The following is a 12,748-nucleotide window of genomic DNA, read 5'->3' as shown; positions in this document are numbered from 1 at the left end:
TTAATATAGTGCTGGCCCGAACCGGTGCCGGGTGTCTACCATTCCATTCCGATAGTAGTAGCCGAGATATCTATTAATCTCGCCCCGTATCTTTTGGAGCGTTGAAACAACGAGACCCGGTGCGGGGAAGCATGCGTGAGAATTTCTGATAGTCAATAGCCGATAAGATGATGACGGACAGGAAATGCACCTTATGTGTTGTGCGTGTTTGCTTTATCGCAACTGGTGGGACACGCTCGGTTGTCGTATTTTATGGTTGGCACTCGCGTCTGGGCCAAAGTCCGCTCCTCGGTAGGAAGATCTGGAGAAGTGGCAGGAATTACAGTGACAAAGGGGTGGTGCTGCTCGTTCCATGTGCAGCACATTCCGAATTGCAACCTGATAAGGGAAAGCTTGTTTCCAGGAAAAGAAGCCAAAATCCTATCGAAGTCTGTTTTTTGTAGGGATGGAGACCTCACGAGCTAATGCAACTCAGATCGGATCTTTCAAATAGGGACGTTAGGAGAGCGTGTACGTCAGTGTTGCGCGATGCGGTCGCGTAATGACGTACGCACGGTAAGCGGAGCTAGCAATTACGATTAGAGCCACGATCCTCCACGGTTGCCGTAATCGCAATTAAAGCAAGGTAGCAAAACCAAAAAATAGTAACAGCAAAAAAAGAAATGGCCAAAGCTTTATTTTTATGATACCTCCTCCAATCTGCAACTGCAGACCACAAGGTATCGTGATTTGGTTGGTCGGTTCCTTCGGGGCGGCTATTGGGCCCTCCGATAAGGATAGAAATACAAATGATTGTATCGCTTACATAATGATGGGCGGCGGCCTAGCAGGAGATTGTCCCCAGTGGCGGAGATTGGCAAAAAGGCAACCGAAATCCCGTACATCAATAAACTTTTAAGGCACACTCCACCACCATTATCGGGAGCTGCTGGCAGATTATTGTCGCGGTCGACTCTCGGCGATTGTGTTTAATCTTATCCGGGCGTGTGTGACTGCTTCTTTTTTTTTGTTGCTTCCTCTTTCGGTTCTTCTGTGAGAGTTTGGTGCAACCGTTTAATCCCCAGCATGGTTGGTGGACCCAACAGGATTCTACTGTACTGTACAGGGCGCATAAGCCCGGTTGCAGCAGTGCTCTTGCATCTCTTGGCGAATTCTTCCAACCCAACAACCCCGTCCGTCCTGGGACGCACGCTGACCATTTATCAATTTATCTCGCATATGCGTAAACCTTGGTTAACTTGGCTAGGCTTTACACCCTCCCTCCCCCGGGCAAGGTTAAACGGTGCGCGCGGTCGCACTCGCCCATCTCTACATGTGTGTGCGTGTGTTATCACTGCAGGAGGGTCGACCGGCCGGCCCAACAAAAGAAAGCCCTGTGCGATAAGATGTGGTGGGCCGATAAGTAAGTTTCCCGAGCATGGCGTATCCTCGCGCTCGGCTTGCCTCTAGCGTTCCTTCCCCGCTCCGGGATGTCCGGGGTTGTTACTACGCCTTTCTTGAGGAGCATGTGTGTGGTTCTTCTGGTAAGCCTTTTTATGTTTGTGACCGTACCGGTGCAACGTTCAGTTCGTGCTACTACACGCTACAGTGCGGTGGTTCTTGACATCATCGATCCGCTTCGGTTTCCGCTCCAGTCTTCCGGATCGTGCGCTTGCCGTGCCGTTCCGTGTACCGGGGGTGTATAGTGTGGTCTGTTTCGTGTGCCAGTGTGTATGCGCCTGTTTTGATTGCTGAAGACCGAGTGCGAAGAGCTACGGACAGGATGCCTAAGCAAGAGTAAGAGCTGTTGTGGTGATTAAAGAAAAGTTGTAAGAAAGGGGCGAGCCCCCATGTATTCGTGAGGTTACCGATCTGAGACGATACTGTTCGAGGACTAGCGGCGATCAAACTATAACTGTAGGGGCAAGGGGTTGAAGATGGTAGACATTGCGGGATAGTTGGGTAGTTGTTTGACATGTAGAATGAAAAGACGTTGCTGGATCTATCCATTGGCACTTGGGGTTTAGTGTGGATGGAATATTCGCACTTGCTCTTCTTTGAAAGAACGGACTATCGGTATCGTAGCAGTGAAGGAAGGAAGGAAAGGAATGCTCTTAACACCTTTCACACTGCTTCAAGTTTCTATAGAGCCACCCCAATCTGTCCTGTAATTTCCCTAGTCCTAAACTTATTCTCTTACGAGATCAATTAAATCGCTCATTCAATCGTGATCATTAAATTACGTGATTCAATTGATTGCATATAATATTAGGAATATTATACGTGATGTGAATTCTATATTCTTGCCGCCCGATCTCGAGCCGAAAGCCCGCATTTGACCAGATCTCTTCACCGCAGAAATGTTCAGACTTTGACCGGCTGGATCAAAGCTTCCGCGAGGTTAAGCCACCTGGCGATAATGCCTCAAGTTTCCTCATCAGTTTCTGCTGCACTTTATGGTCACAAAATACTGTTGGGTGGCCGATATCTGTCTGTTAACTCGAAGCGGTTATTAAAGATCGTCTGGATCTTCGAAAAACTTTTTCGCAGTACGAAGAAATTTTAAAATGGTAGTTGCTCGTATTTCAGTACATCTTAATCACTTGATATCGTAGTCATATTTGATCAGTAAACTGACATGACATCGTAGAAAAAACCGACTGTGGGATTGTTAACATAGTTACATGATCTTACGAATATCAAGTGTCCCTATGGGAAGGAGACGCAGTGTATTGCACCTAACAGACAGTCTCTACAATGTAGATAGTGTTTGATACAAGTAGTCTTTAAACTATGAGTAGTCTTCTATTAGTAATCTTTCACCTTCTCATTGTACTTTATCGTTTATGAATTATTTATTTCTTCACATTAATTTACCTAACCTTAACAAGCAGTTGGAACCGCATGATGTAGCTTTCTCCATCCGTAATGTTATACTAGCCTTTTCATCCCTTTAGTTAATAGTTTTGCATCTCACTGTGTTACGATGTAGTAGCGACATCTTAGTGGCACTTTCAATGCACCCTAACTAATTCATTCATCCTTTTCCGTTTCCGCCAAACAGCATGGAAAGCGCCTGGGTGCAGACGGCCATCGGGGCGATCAAGATCATCACGATGGTGTACGACATCATCACGATGCCGATCTATCTGGCCATCCAGCGACCGTGGAAGCGCAAGCAGCTCGCCCGAAGGGTAAAGGTAAGCAGCATCTCTCAGTGAGAGATTTTAAAAATATTACCTTATGCAACACGTTCCGAGTCTCGAAAAAAGGTGAATTATCATCGTCGACACGTACGAAGGATTAGTAGCAGGTTGTGGTCGCGGCGGCAGAGGTTATTACAGCGGCAGGGGGCGTATTTAGCGAAACCGTAGATTCTGGTTTCCGCCTGCCACCCATTTAAGCCCCCACCACGCTCACCTCACCGAGGAGATTAAGGCGAACTTTGTGCCCCACAGTGGAGGGATTGTTTTGACGCAAGCATGTGCTTTAAGCATGGGGCTTGTATGCCGGGTGCTTATCACAATCAACGCTTTATCTCGGATTTCGGAAGCACTGGTTTACTATAGCTTCATTGCGCTGTGCTTATGGCCGGTGGCATAATTTTGTGTGGAGTTGGGGGTGGTTTCCTTGTTTTTTTTTCCCCCGGGTAGGGACACGCTTATCATCAGCCCTATGATTTCGCTAACGTAAAGAGAAATCGAATCCGCGGACGAAAAGAGAGCCAGAAGAGGGATCCTAGCGCTAGGCTAGCAGACCGGCAACCACCAACCCGGCCATAGTGTAGTGTGCAACAGGTGTGCTCTGTTGCATGCGCGTTCGAGCGCAAAGAATGACCATGGCCACCGTAGCCAAATGAAGCAAATTACCACCAACACAGCGCACAGCAAGTGTTTCAGCTTTTTATATTTAACTATTCCTTCCTTCCTTCCTGTCGAACCGAAGCCAGAAGTGCAGAAAAATATTTTACCTTTCTGCGCATCGGTCAATACTGGTTTATGTTGTTGTTTTTTTTTTGGTATCGCCGATGCCCTTACCCTTGGGACGGCACACGGCATGCCTCGACGGTTCTGAGCCGTAAATAGTCTGCAGCAGAACGCGATGTGCAAAAGAGCAGCAGCAGGGCGGCAGCGGTAATGATTGCTGCGTGCCCGAGGTCGCTGATTGATCCGGTGAGATCCGTTTCGTTCGATAAGGGAGAAGGGTTGTTGCGTGTGCGTGTCGATGTTGGGTTTATCAAGATGTCTAGCCTGGAAATCGTACTGCTTCTGGGGGGTAGACGAGCAGTAGTAAAAGCATTAGGGTAAATAGATTGAAGTCGGGAATAATGGTGCTACTGACCAGGGGCTTGAGAGCTCTTTTTCGTTGGTCTTTTGATCCTTTATCTATTTAAGGGGACAGTACGATCAGGCGGCGTCTACAACTGTACTTAGCTTTATTGTTCTGTTTTTGGGCTAAATATAATAAATCTCTGACCAGTGGCTGGACTACTCCTTTCGGCCGCTACATCAGGTGTAGAGTAGTGATGGGTGGGTCAACCCGAACCTACCGGGACGGAGCCATCCGTAAGCGACCCAGAATCCTTCGGGTCATAATCATAGTTCCAATCAGTTTGGGTCAACCCGTGAGATCCATGAGTCCGGTCTAATCCAAGGGTCGTCCTGAAATTTCTGGACTCGGACTCGTTGCACCCACGGGTGGATCTGAACCAACGAGTCGAACTCGCATTTGCTTTGCTGCTCCGAACTCAATGCTTCCAAGGGTCGAAATCGATTCCTATAGGGTCGAACCCGAATCCGGATCGATTCGTGAAAAGAGTCGTATGATCCATTACTACTGTAGAGCTTGGTGTAGCAAGTCTTTAACAGAAAAAGTAGTGAAAAGGGCACATCTACTTCATGTTTCCCGAAAGGATTTATTCATCAAACTCTTCTCTAATGGCTTGCTTTCTTTCCTTCTGTTCTTCCCTACGGTGTACTCCAGGCCAAGATCATCCAGCAGGACAGCACCTCGGTCACATACCGGACGGTCGATTCGCCCGGCGAGATGCACGTCAAGATGATGCAGAACAACATCGACACGCTCGAGCGGATGTTCAACTTCGTCACGAAGGTGCACACCACCAAGCGGTGCATCGGTACGCGCCAGATCCTCGGCGAAGAGGACGAGATGCAACCGAACGGTCGGATGTTCAAGAAGTTCCGCATGGGCGACTACAAGTGGCGCAACTTCATCGAAACGGAGCACGCCGCCGCCTGCTTCGGGCGCGGTCTGCGCGAGCTTGGCCAGCAGCCAAAGCAGAACATTGTCATCTTTGCGGAAACGCGCGCGGAATGGATGATTGCGGCGCACGGTTGCTTCAAGCAGAATATGCCGGTGGTGACGATCTACGCAACGCTCGGCGATGATGGTGTGGCGCACGGCATCAACGAGACGGAAGTAACGACCGTGATTACGTCGCACGAGCTGCTGCCCAAGTTTAAGAGCGTGCTGAACGTGACGCCGAACGTGAAGAAGATCATCTTCATGGAAGATCAGCTGCATCCGACGGAAACGACCGGGTTCAAGGAGGGCGTGGAGATCATTCCCTTCAGCAAGGTGATCGAAACCGGCAACAAGAGCACGATTCGTGAGTGTTTAGATATTTATACTTTATTGCCCGTGGTGCGCGATCTCATACGATTTTTCTTCCACTACAGCTGGTTCTCCACCGGCCGCCGAAGACACCGCCATCATCATGTACACGTCCGGCTCCACCGGAACGCCGAAGGGTGTCCTGCTGTCACACGCGAACTGTATCGGTACGATGAAGAACTTCTGCGACATCTTCAAGATTTATCCGGACGATGTGCTGATCGGCTTCCTACCGTTGGCGCACGTGTTTGAGCTGCTGGCAGAAAGTGTCTGCCTGCTAACGGGCGTACCGATCGGGTACTCGACACCTCTCACACTGATCGATTCGAGCAGCAAGGTGATGAAGGGCTGCAAGGGAGATGCGTCCGTGCTGCGGCCAACCTGCATGACATCGGTACCGGTAAGTCGATGGGAGAGGATTGGCGTCATCCTAGCAGGCTGCTGATCGGTGTCACATTTCTTTCCCCCCCTTCCCCAGCTCATCCTGGATCGAATTTCGAAGGGTATCAACGACAAGGTAAACGCAGAAACGCCCATGAAGAAAGCATTCTTCAAGTTCGCCTACAATTACAAATCGAAATGGACGTCTCGAGGCTACCAAACGCCGCTAATGGACAAGTAAGTTCCAGCGCACGATCACGATTAGCAACGCAAGCACCACTAACAAACGAACGTCCCGTTTTTTTAAAGGATCCTCTTCAAAAAGATCGCCAAGCTGCTCGGGGGCCGCATCCGCAGTGTCCTGTCCGGTGGTGCACCGCTTGCACCGGACACCCACGAACAGATTAAGCTTTGCCTGTGCGTGGACGTGATCCAGGGTTACGGTCTGACGGAAACGACAGCCGGAGCGGCCGTAATGGACAGTGCGTATATCTTGCCTACGTTTTTCCATCACTCGACCGCTAACGTTCTACCTCTTGCCTCTCCCATTTCCCACTCACAGAATGGGACATGGAGTACAGCCGGGTCGGTGCGCCATCCTCCAGCAACGATATACGATTAATAAACTGGGAGGAAGGCAACTATCGCGTCACGAACAAACCTTACCCGCAGGGTGAGATCGTCGTCGGTGGTACGACCGTCTCGAAAGGTTACTACAAACTGCCCGGCAAAACGCAGGAAGACTTCTTCGAGGAGGACGGCCAGCGGTGGTTCCGCACCGGGGACGTGGGCGAAATCCATCCCGATGGAGCGCTTAAGATTATTGGTGAGTAGTAGTGTGGGGGAAGCACAGTGAACACCACGCGGAGGCATTCCTATTGACCGTCTCGATTGTCGTTTTGTGCAGATCGTAAGAAGGACCTGGTGAAGCTGCAGGCCGGCGAATATGTGTCGCTCGGTAAGGTGGAATCGGAGCTGAAAACGTGCCCGGTGGTGGAAAACATCTGCGTGTACGGCGACTCGACGAAGCAGTTCACGGTGGCGCTGGTCGTGCCGAACCCGAAACATTTGGAAGATATCGCCGAACGGTTGGACATACGCGGGGTCGAGTTTGAGGATCTGTGCGACAACAAGAAGGTGGAGAAGGCGGTCCTGCAGGAGATGGCTGACCATGGCCGTAAATGTACGTAGGGGTTTGGGGTTGCAAGAAAGGCGAATGATTGATTTGAAATTCCGCGTTTCCCATACAGGCAAACTGCACCGTAGCGAAATCCCTGCCGCCGTACACCTGTGCAAGGACATCTGGACGCCCGACATGGGTCTGGTGACGGCCGCCTTCAAGCTGAAGCGCAAAGACATCCAGGAGCGGTATCAGGCCGAAATCACCAAGATGTACGCGTCGTAGATCCAGCTACCCGCTTATCCCGGCAAGCGCGCGCAGACACAGCAGAACAAGCAAACACATACCAAGAGAAAACAAGCGAAGCGAATTCGTGATTTTTGTTGTACACGTAAGGCTGTAGTAGAAATCATTCAAACTCCCCCTCCCAACAAGGCGAACGAATGCAAAACAAGAATAGGCAACAGAGGCAACACAGTTCTCACAGCAGACAGTCAGAAGCGCATCCGCGTGCTATCTCGTGCTCCTTTCTCGACAGCAAACACAAACCCCCAACAGACGGCAGAGGCTTTGGTTCGATTTGCTTAACATGCTGATAGGGGGTGACATTAATGGCCAACCTTTACCCTGCCAGCGGGCGTAAAGCTCTGACCCTGTACTTCATGAGTGAGCCAAACGGTAGCCAAATGGAAAGGAATATTGCATTGAGGAGATCGGCGATGAAGTTTTGATTCATCATGTTGGGTTCCCACCCACCAACAGCAACGCGTCCGGCTAGTCGTATTTGTTTCTTCTTTTTTGTTTTCTTTTTTGGGGCGGGATGAAGAGTTGAATTTATTGTTTGTTTTCGTTACTTTATAGCATATACGTATACACACACACACACCCTTCGTTTTCTATCCGTCTTCGTTTTCTTCCGTACTTTCGGTTAGTTGTAGTAGTTGCGCTGTACGTTGTTTTGATTTGTTTTTGGTTTGTTTTAGTAGTACCGTTCACCTCTATTGTGCTGGTGTTCGAAGACGAAATAAGAGCAAACAAGCGTGAGAAAAGAGAGCTTCGAGTATTCGTTCTAAGTGGTATGTTCCTTCCTTGCGCCTAAGAGATCATCGCGATCGAGTAGGATCGATTCCCCCGGCTGAGTTTAAGTGCGCTATTATATACCAGATGAAGGAGGAATCTGGAAGGGGGCGGCGGGGCGGGGTTTTGTATAGGCACAGGGTAGATAGAAAGACTTTATTACAAACAAACAAAATCGGAATTCCAACCAAAGGGGACGCGCGCTCTAATGGGCATGTGGGAATCAGTTTCGAACAAAACCTGGTGTTTGAAGAGTGTGTGTGTGTGTGTGTGTGTGCAAAACAAATGGCTCTCGTGTAGGGCGATGTAACACGTACGCGAATAGTCTTTAATAAAATGTAGCAAAATCCAGCGCCCATCCTTTAACACGGTTACATTTTTCTTTCACATTTGCGGCTCTCCGTAAGCGCTTCGTTGCGTCCCTCTGTTCTTCATCGATGTATAAAATGATGCAAAAAGGAGGAGCTGGGTGAGGGTTTACCAGTAATAAATTATTGTACCAAGTAGATAGTAGTTTAGCTAAACAAAACAAACTAAAGCGGCGCGCGATTTAGACTTGAAATTAGTAAGTCGTCCCCCCCTAACGAACGATAATGATCGACGAATTGAACTTTTGGAGCTTTTTGGTAGCGTGTAGTGTGGTGGTTTAGGTTTCAGTTTTGTTTTTTTGGGGACATGGCGAACGAGAGGTTAGGAGCCAAAGGCAGAGGCCAGCCACGAGAGACGAGGTGTGGGACTCGTTTGTTACGGTTGTTACACTACTTGATAGAGACAGACAGGCTCGACAGACAGACAGACAAATAAGGTGCCGAGGCTAGGCTTCAATCGTGGCAATTATGTGTACATATAAGTATATCGTACGTGCGGGGTTAGGTTTAGGCAGCGGCGCGGTGATCATCACTAATCACTGCGATTGTGCGATTACTCTGTATAGAAAAAACAAGGTGGTGTACCCAACAGTAAGTTAAGCCGGGTTTATGTTTTGTTGCTATTTTTTGCTCTCCCCTTTGATGATTTACTATACAAGTGTCGTATTTTGACGATCACGCTTGTAAGAATATAAATACATATACATAAATACATACACGTACACATATATCTAGTACCATAACACCTATAGGAATCAGCTCCAAACAGATAAGAAAGGAAGGGAGGAACAAGCAACCAACTTACTAACACAGTTATTGGGATTGTGGGTTTTAGGGGGTATAGGGTAGGGAGAGAGAGAGCGAGAGGAATAGGTAACAACTATTAGCGCGCCTACATTACGGTAAGAGAGGGGCCATCATTATAAGCTCCTGAATTGGCGCATAATACCTGTGAGAGTTGCTGATGTGCTGAACAGTGGAACATTAGGAAACGGTAGAAGATGTGTAGGTAGAGCGCATGCGATTTTCGAGAGTCTGATTAGTTATAGCAGCATAGAGGGGGGTCGGCTCGGTTGTTGAGGGTAGTGGGAGTGAAGAAAACTGGATCTAAATCAACGAGCACGAGGCGCGGATTTCAAGTGCTAGAGGGGAAATAGGCAGCGAAACCAAGTGTTGCAGCAGCAGCTAGGGGGATGCAATGCAATGATGAATGAAGGAAACAATAAAGTTCACTAAATATCAAACCGGTGGTTTTTGTTTATTCCTCTTGGGAAGTAAGCGATCTGCTTTTAAAGTAAAGGAATGTCTGCGGGATTCTCCGACGTATCCATGCAGAAGGTTCTATCTGCGCATAATGAAGACAGACTGGTGATTTGATCGTGGATGGAGATTTTTCAAGTACAAGCGGGCTTCTTGGGTTTGCTTTGTTAATTGCATTCTGTATGTTATATTAAAACGCACTTATAAAACCGTTACATGAGTTTTGTTTTAAGTTGTATTAGCGACATCTTTTGTTGAGGATTCGAAGCTTCATCGGTTGGTACCGCTGTTTTGCCGTGAGATGGCGCTCACATCGCAAACTGTGCAGGAGTTTTAAATATGATTGGGTTGTAATTCAGGGGATGATTTTAATTATACAATTGCTGTGTTTATTTTTTTATTTTTTCCCCAAGATTATAATATGCTCATTACTCATAATATGAGCTTCAAACACAGAGGTGCACCCTATAAAAGGATACCATTATTAAAAGGGGCTCTGCTCATATCGAACGGGACGTATCTTCCTGTAAGCAGACTGTGGGGTCCTGCACACCTCACCCATTTAAAAGGCTCCGAATTTCATTACTTACTACTACTCCAGACCTTTGATTCTGGCTCAGTCAGAAGATTTGACGTGTGAGGGGCCTTCAATTTTCACTGTTGAGCTCGAAAACAGAAAAACAATACAGCGTTGAAATAAAACGACGGTACCACGTGTAACACATTTGCCGGTGCTTTTTAATTGTAAAAAGAAGAGTGTAAAATCCTCTTCGCTGATGACAAGCAAGCAACACCGTTTAACCGCCAGTTTACCACGTGTGTGTGCGGGTGGGCTAGTTTTAATTGATTGTTGTCGGCCCGGTGGACAGTACATTATGGCTCGGTTTGGTAATTGCTTAACACAATTCCATTATACGCGGCACGAACGGACCGATGCGTGGTTTGGGTGGGTTTTGTGTGTGTGTGTGTGTCAGAAGCGAAGGATAATTTGCCAACTACCAACTACCAACAGCACAGATCATCATCATCATCCTCATCATCATCATCGTCGCCGTCGGTCGTTTGTCGTTATAACAAATTTGTGCGCGATAGCTTCCTGCTCTTTTGATGTTTAACGACCACCAAATTAAGCCACCATTAAAGGGTAAATCGAAAACCCGAAATGGCGCGATTTTGGCACGTGATACATGCACGCTGTTGAAGTTGTTGCGGTTTGAGAGCAGCGCGAAGGCTTTAAACGTTTCGTCGATTACAAGAGAAACGCCAAGTTGCATACTTTCAGGCGTGGATGTGTTTTTGCTGAATACTGCTGAAGACGGTTCTACAGATTTCAAGACCGATACATTGGTTTAAAATTAAAAAAGTAAACGATCCGTTAAAGGATGGTTCTTCTCTTTTGAGTGTGATTATCCGTTTCCAAGCCCAGCTAAGATAAGTAATGCTTTAGCTTCCTTTCGAAACGTTTTAATGTCCATGGTTGAATGTCCAACCAGTGGTTGAATTTGCCTGATTTTGTTATATATTCTATTATTCGTTGTACGTTGTTTGGCAGAAGATGAAATTTTTAGGAAAAAAAACACCAACCACCAAGATTTAGGACTAAAAGTTCAAGATTTATTTTAAACTCGTAGTGTTAAATGCTGTGCAATAGAATTTTACTAAAAAAGGAAGGATAAGAAATGCGTTTACATTATTTAGTACATCTTTGAGTTTTGTAGTTTGATGGAGTGCTTAATTTGATTATTCAGGAAGGAATTGTTTTTGGTTTGCAAGACTTGTAACCAGTACGATGTATTCTGCTTTGATGGCTGGAATCAGTCCGGACAAGATTTGATGCTAGATGCTCCTGTCGCCTAGAGGCACCGCCGCCAAAATAAATTCCATTCTTTATAAGGATTTTTGTATTGTACTTTTAAATTTTATTTTTAATATTTTTTAAGGTTATTTAAGTAACCTAGACAAGGAAAAGTTGTAACGGTTCATGCTTTAGCTCACCTGTCAAAGTACGGGTTTTAAATCTCCATTTCACTTTCAGGATCAGCCGTAAGGGCTAGACGGTAGTTGCTGGTTAAACAATTTGCTTAGAAAATCTTAAGCAAAAACTAGTTATGTTAAATGATTTTAGGTAGTGCAGTAGTACAACCGTCTGGTAACTGGTAAAGAACTCTCATTTAACTTTATGTAATATAAAACTACTCGCTTAAATACACGTATAATTTTTACGCTATTGTAATGATTTTAAAAATGGTTGTAAAAGTACAGACAGCTTAAAAGAAACGTATTTTTGATGCAAATATATTTATGGCTTATTCAATTATAAGTTTTTTGGCTTCCTGCCATACAGTTCTTAACGAGAAGGATTTTTTTGGATGGAAGCCAATTCTTCATACCGTTCCGTGTATTGATTCCACTTTTGTATGCCTTAATACTTTATTAATTAACCTTTCAAAAATTGTGAAACCCACGTGCAGTGTGACAAATTGCTATGCGCAGAACAAACTTTACCTAACATACTTTACTATAAATGGCTACAGAAAATACAAAATCTAGTGCACAACTAGGGTAATCGGTTTTGACTGAACTTTTGGAAAAAATATCTTCTTCTTCTTCCTTGGCACTACAACCTCGAGAGGTCTCGGCCTGCCATATCTGGCTTTCTGTGTCTCGATTTTACCCGTAGCAGGGTAGTTAGCCCTGCGTACGGGGAAGCGGTCTGGATGGGATTTGAACCCCGGCGCCGTTAGCGCCTCGCCCACTGGACCGCCCCAACATTGTAAAAAATAGACTCAAAATTCACGGTCTAATCCCACGGTCAAAGTCACATTTTAGGCACATTTTAGTCGCCTAGAGCACATTAGCTCTAGCTGCATCACTTTCAAGAAGACAGTGTTTAGTACAATATTCAATATGTTCAAACTGTGCTGGGGTA

At 46.5% G+C, this 12,748-nt stretch overlaps 1 protein-coding gene across 10 annotated transcripts in view; it reads left to right on the top strand.

Moving 5' to 3' along the window:
- Positions 1-9,803, top strand: part of LOC118507060 (long-chain-fatty-acid--CoA ligase 3) — a 28,515-nt gene extending 18,712 nt beyond the window's left edge. For 9 of the 10 annotated variants that reach the window (XM_036045034.1, XM_036045032.1, XM_036045038.1 and 6 more), the window contains 8 exons: positions 3,044-3,179; positions 4,963-5,608; positions 5,679-6,013; positions 6,092-6,231; positions 6,304-6,476; positions 6,557-6,820; positions 6,902-7,177; positions 7,245-9,803. In XM_036045034.1, coding sequence (XP_035900927.1) covers positions 3,045-3,179; positions 4,963-5,608; positions 5,679-6,013; positions 6,092-6,231; positions 6,304-6,476; positions 6,557-6,820; positions 6,902-7,177; positions 7,245-7,399 — 2,124 coding nt within the window. In that variant the 5' untranslated portion in view covers position 3,044 and the 3' untranslated portion in view covers positions 7,400-9,803. Of the gene's footprint in view, positions 1-1,556; positions 1,777-3,043; positions 3,180-4,962; positions 5,609-5,678; positions 6,014-6,091; positions 6,232-6,303; positions 6,477-6,556; positions 6,821-6,901; positions 7,178-7,244 lie in introns of those variants that run through there. The other variant, XM_036045031.1, reaches the window with a different exon arrangement.
- The last annotated feature ends 2,945 nt before the right edge of the window (positions 9,804-12,748 follow it).

This window comes from Anopheles stephensi, chromosome 2 (genome assembly GCF_013141755.1).
Source record: "Anopheles stephensi strain Indian chromosome 2, UCI_ANSTEP_V1.0, whole genome shotgun sequence".
NCBI lineage: Eukaryota > Metazoa > Arthropoda > Insecta > Diptera > Culicidae > Anopheles > Anopheles stephensi.
The sequence above is the reverse complement of the archived record's forward strand: the minus strand, read 5'-3'. Positions and strand labels throughout refer to the sequence as shown.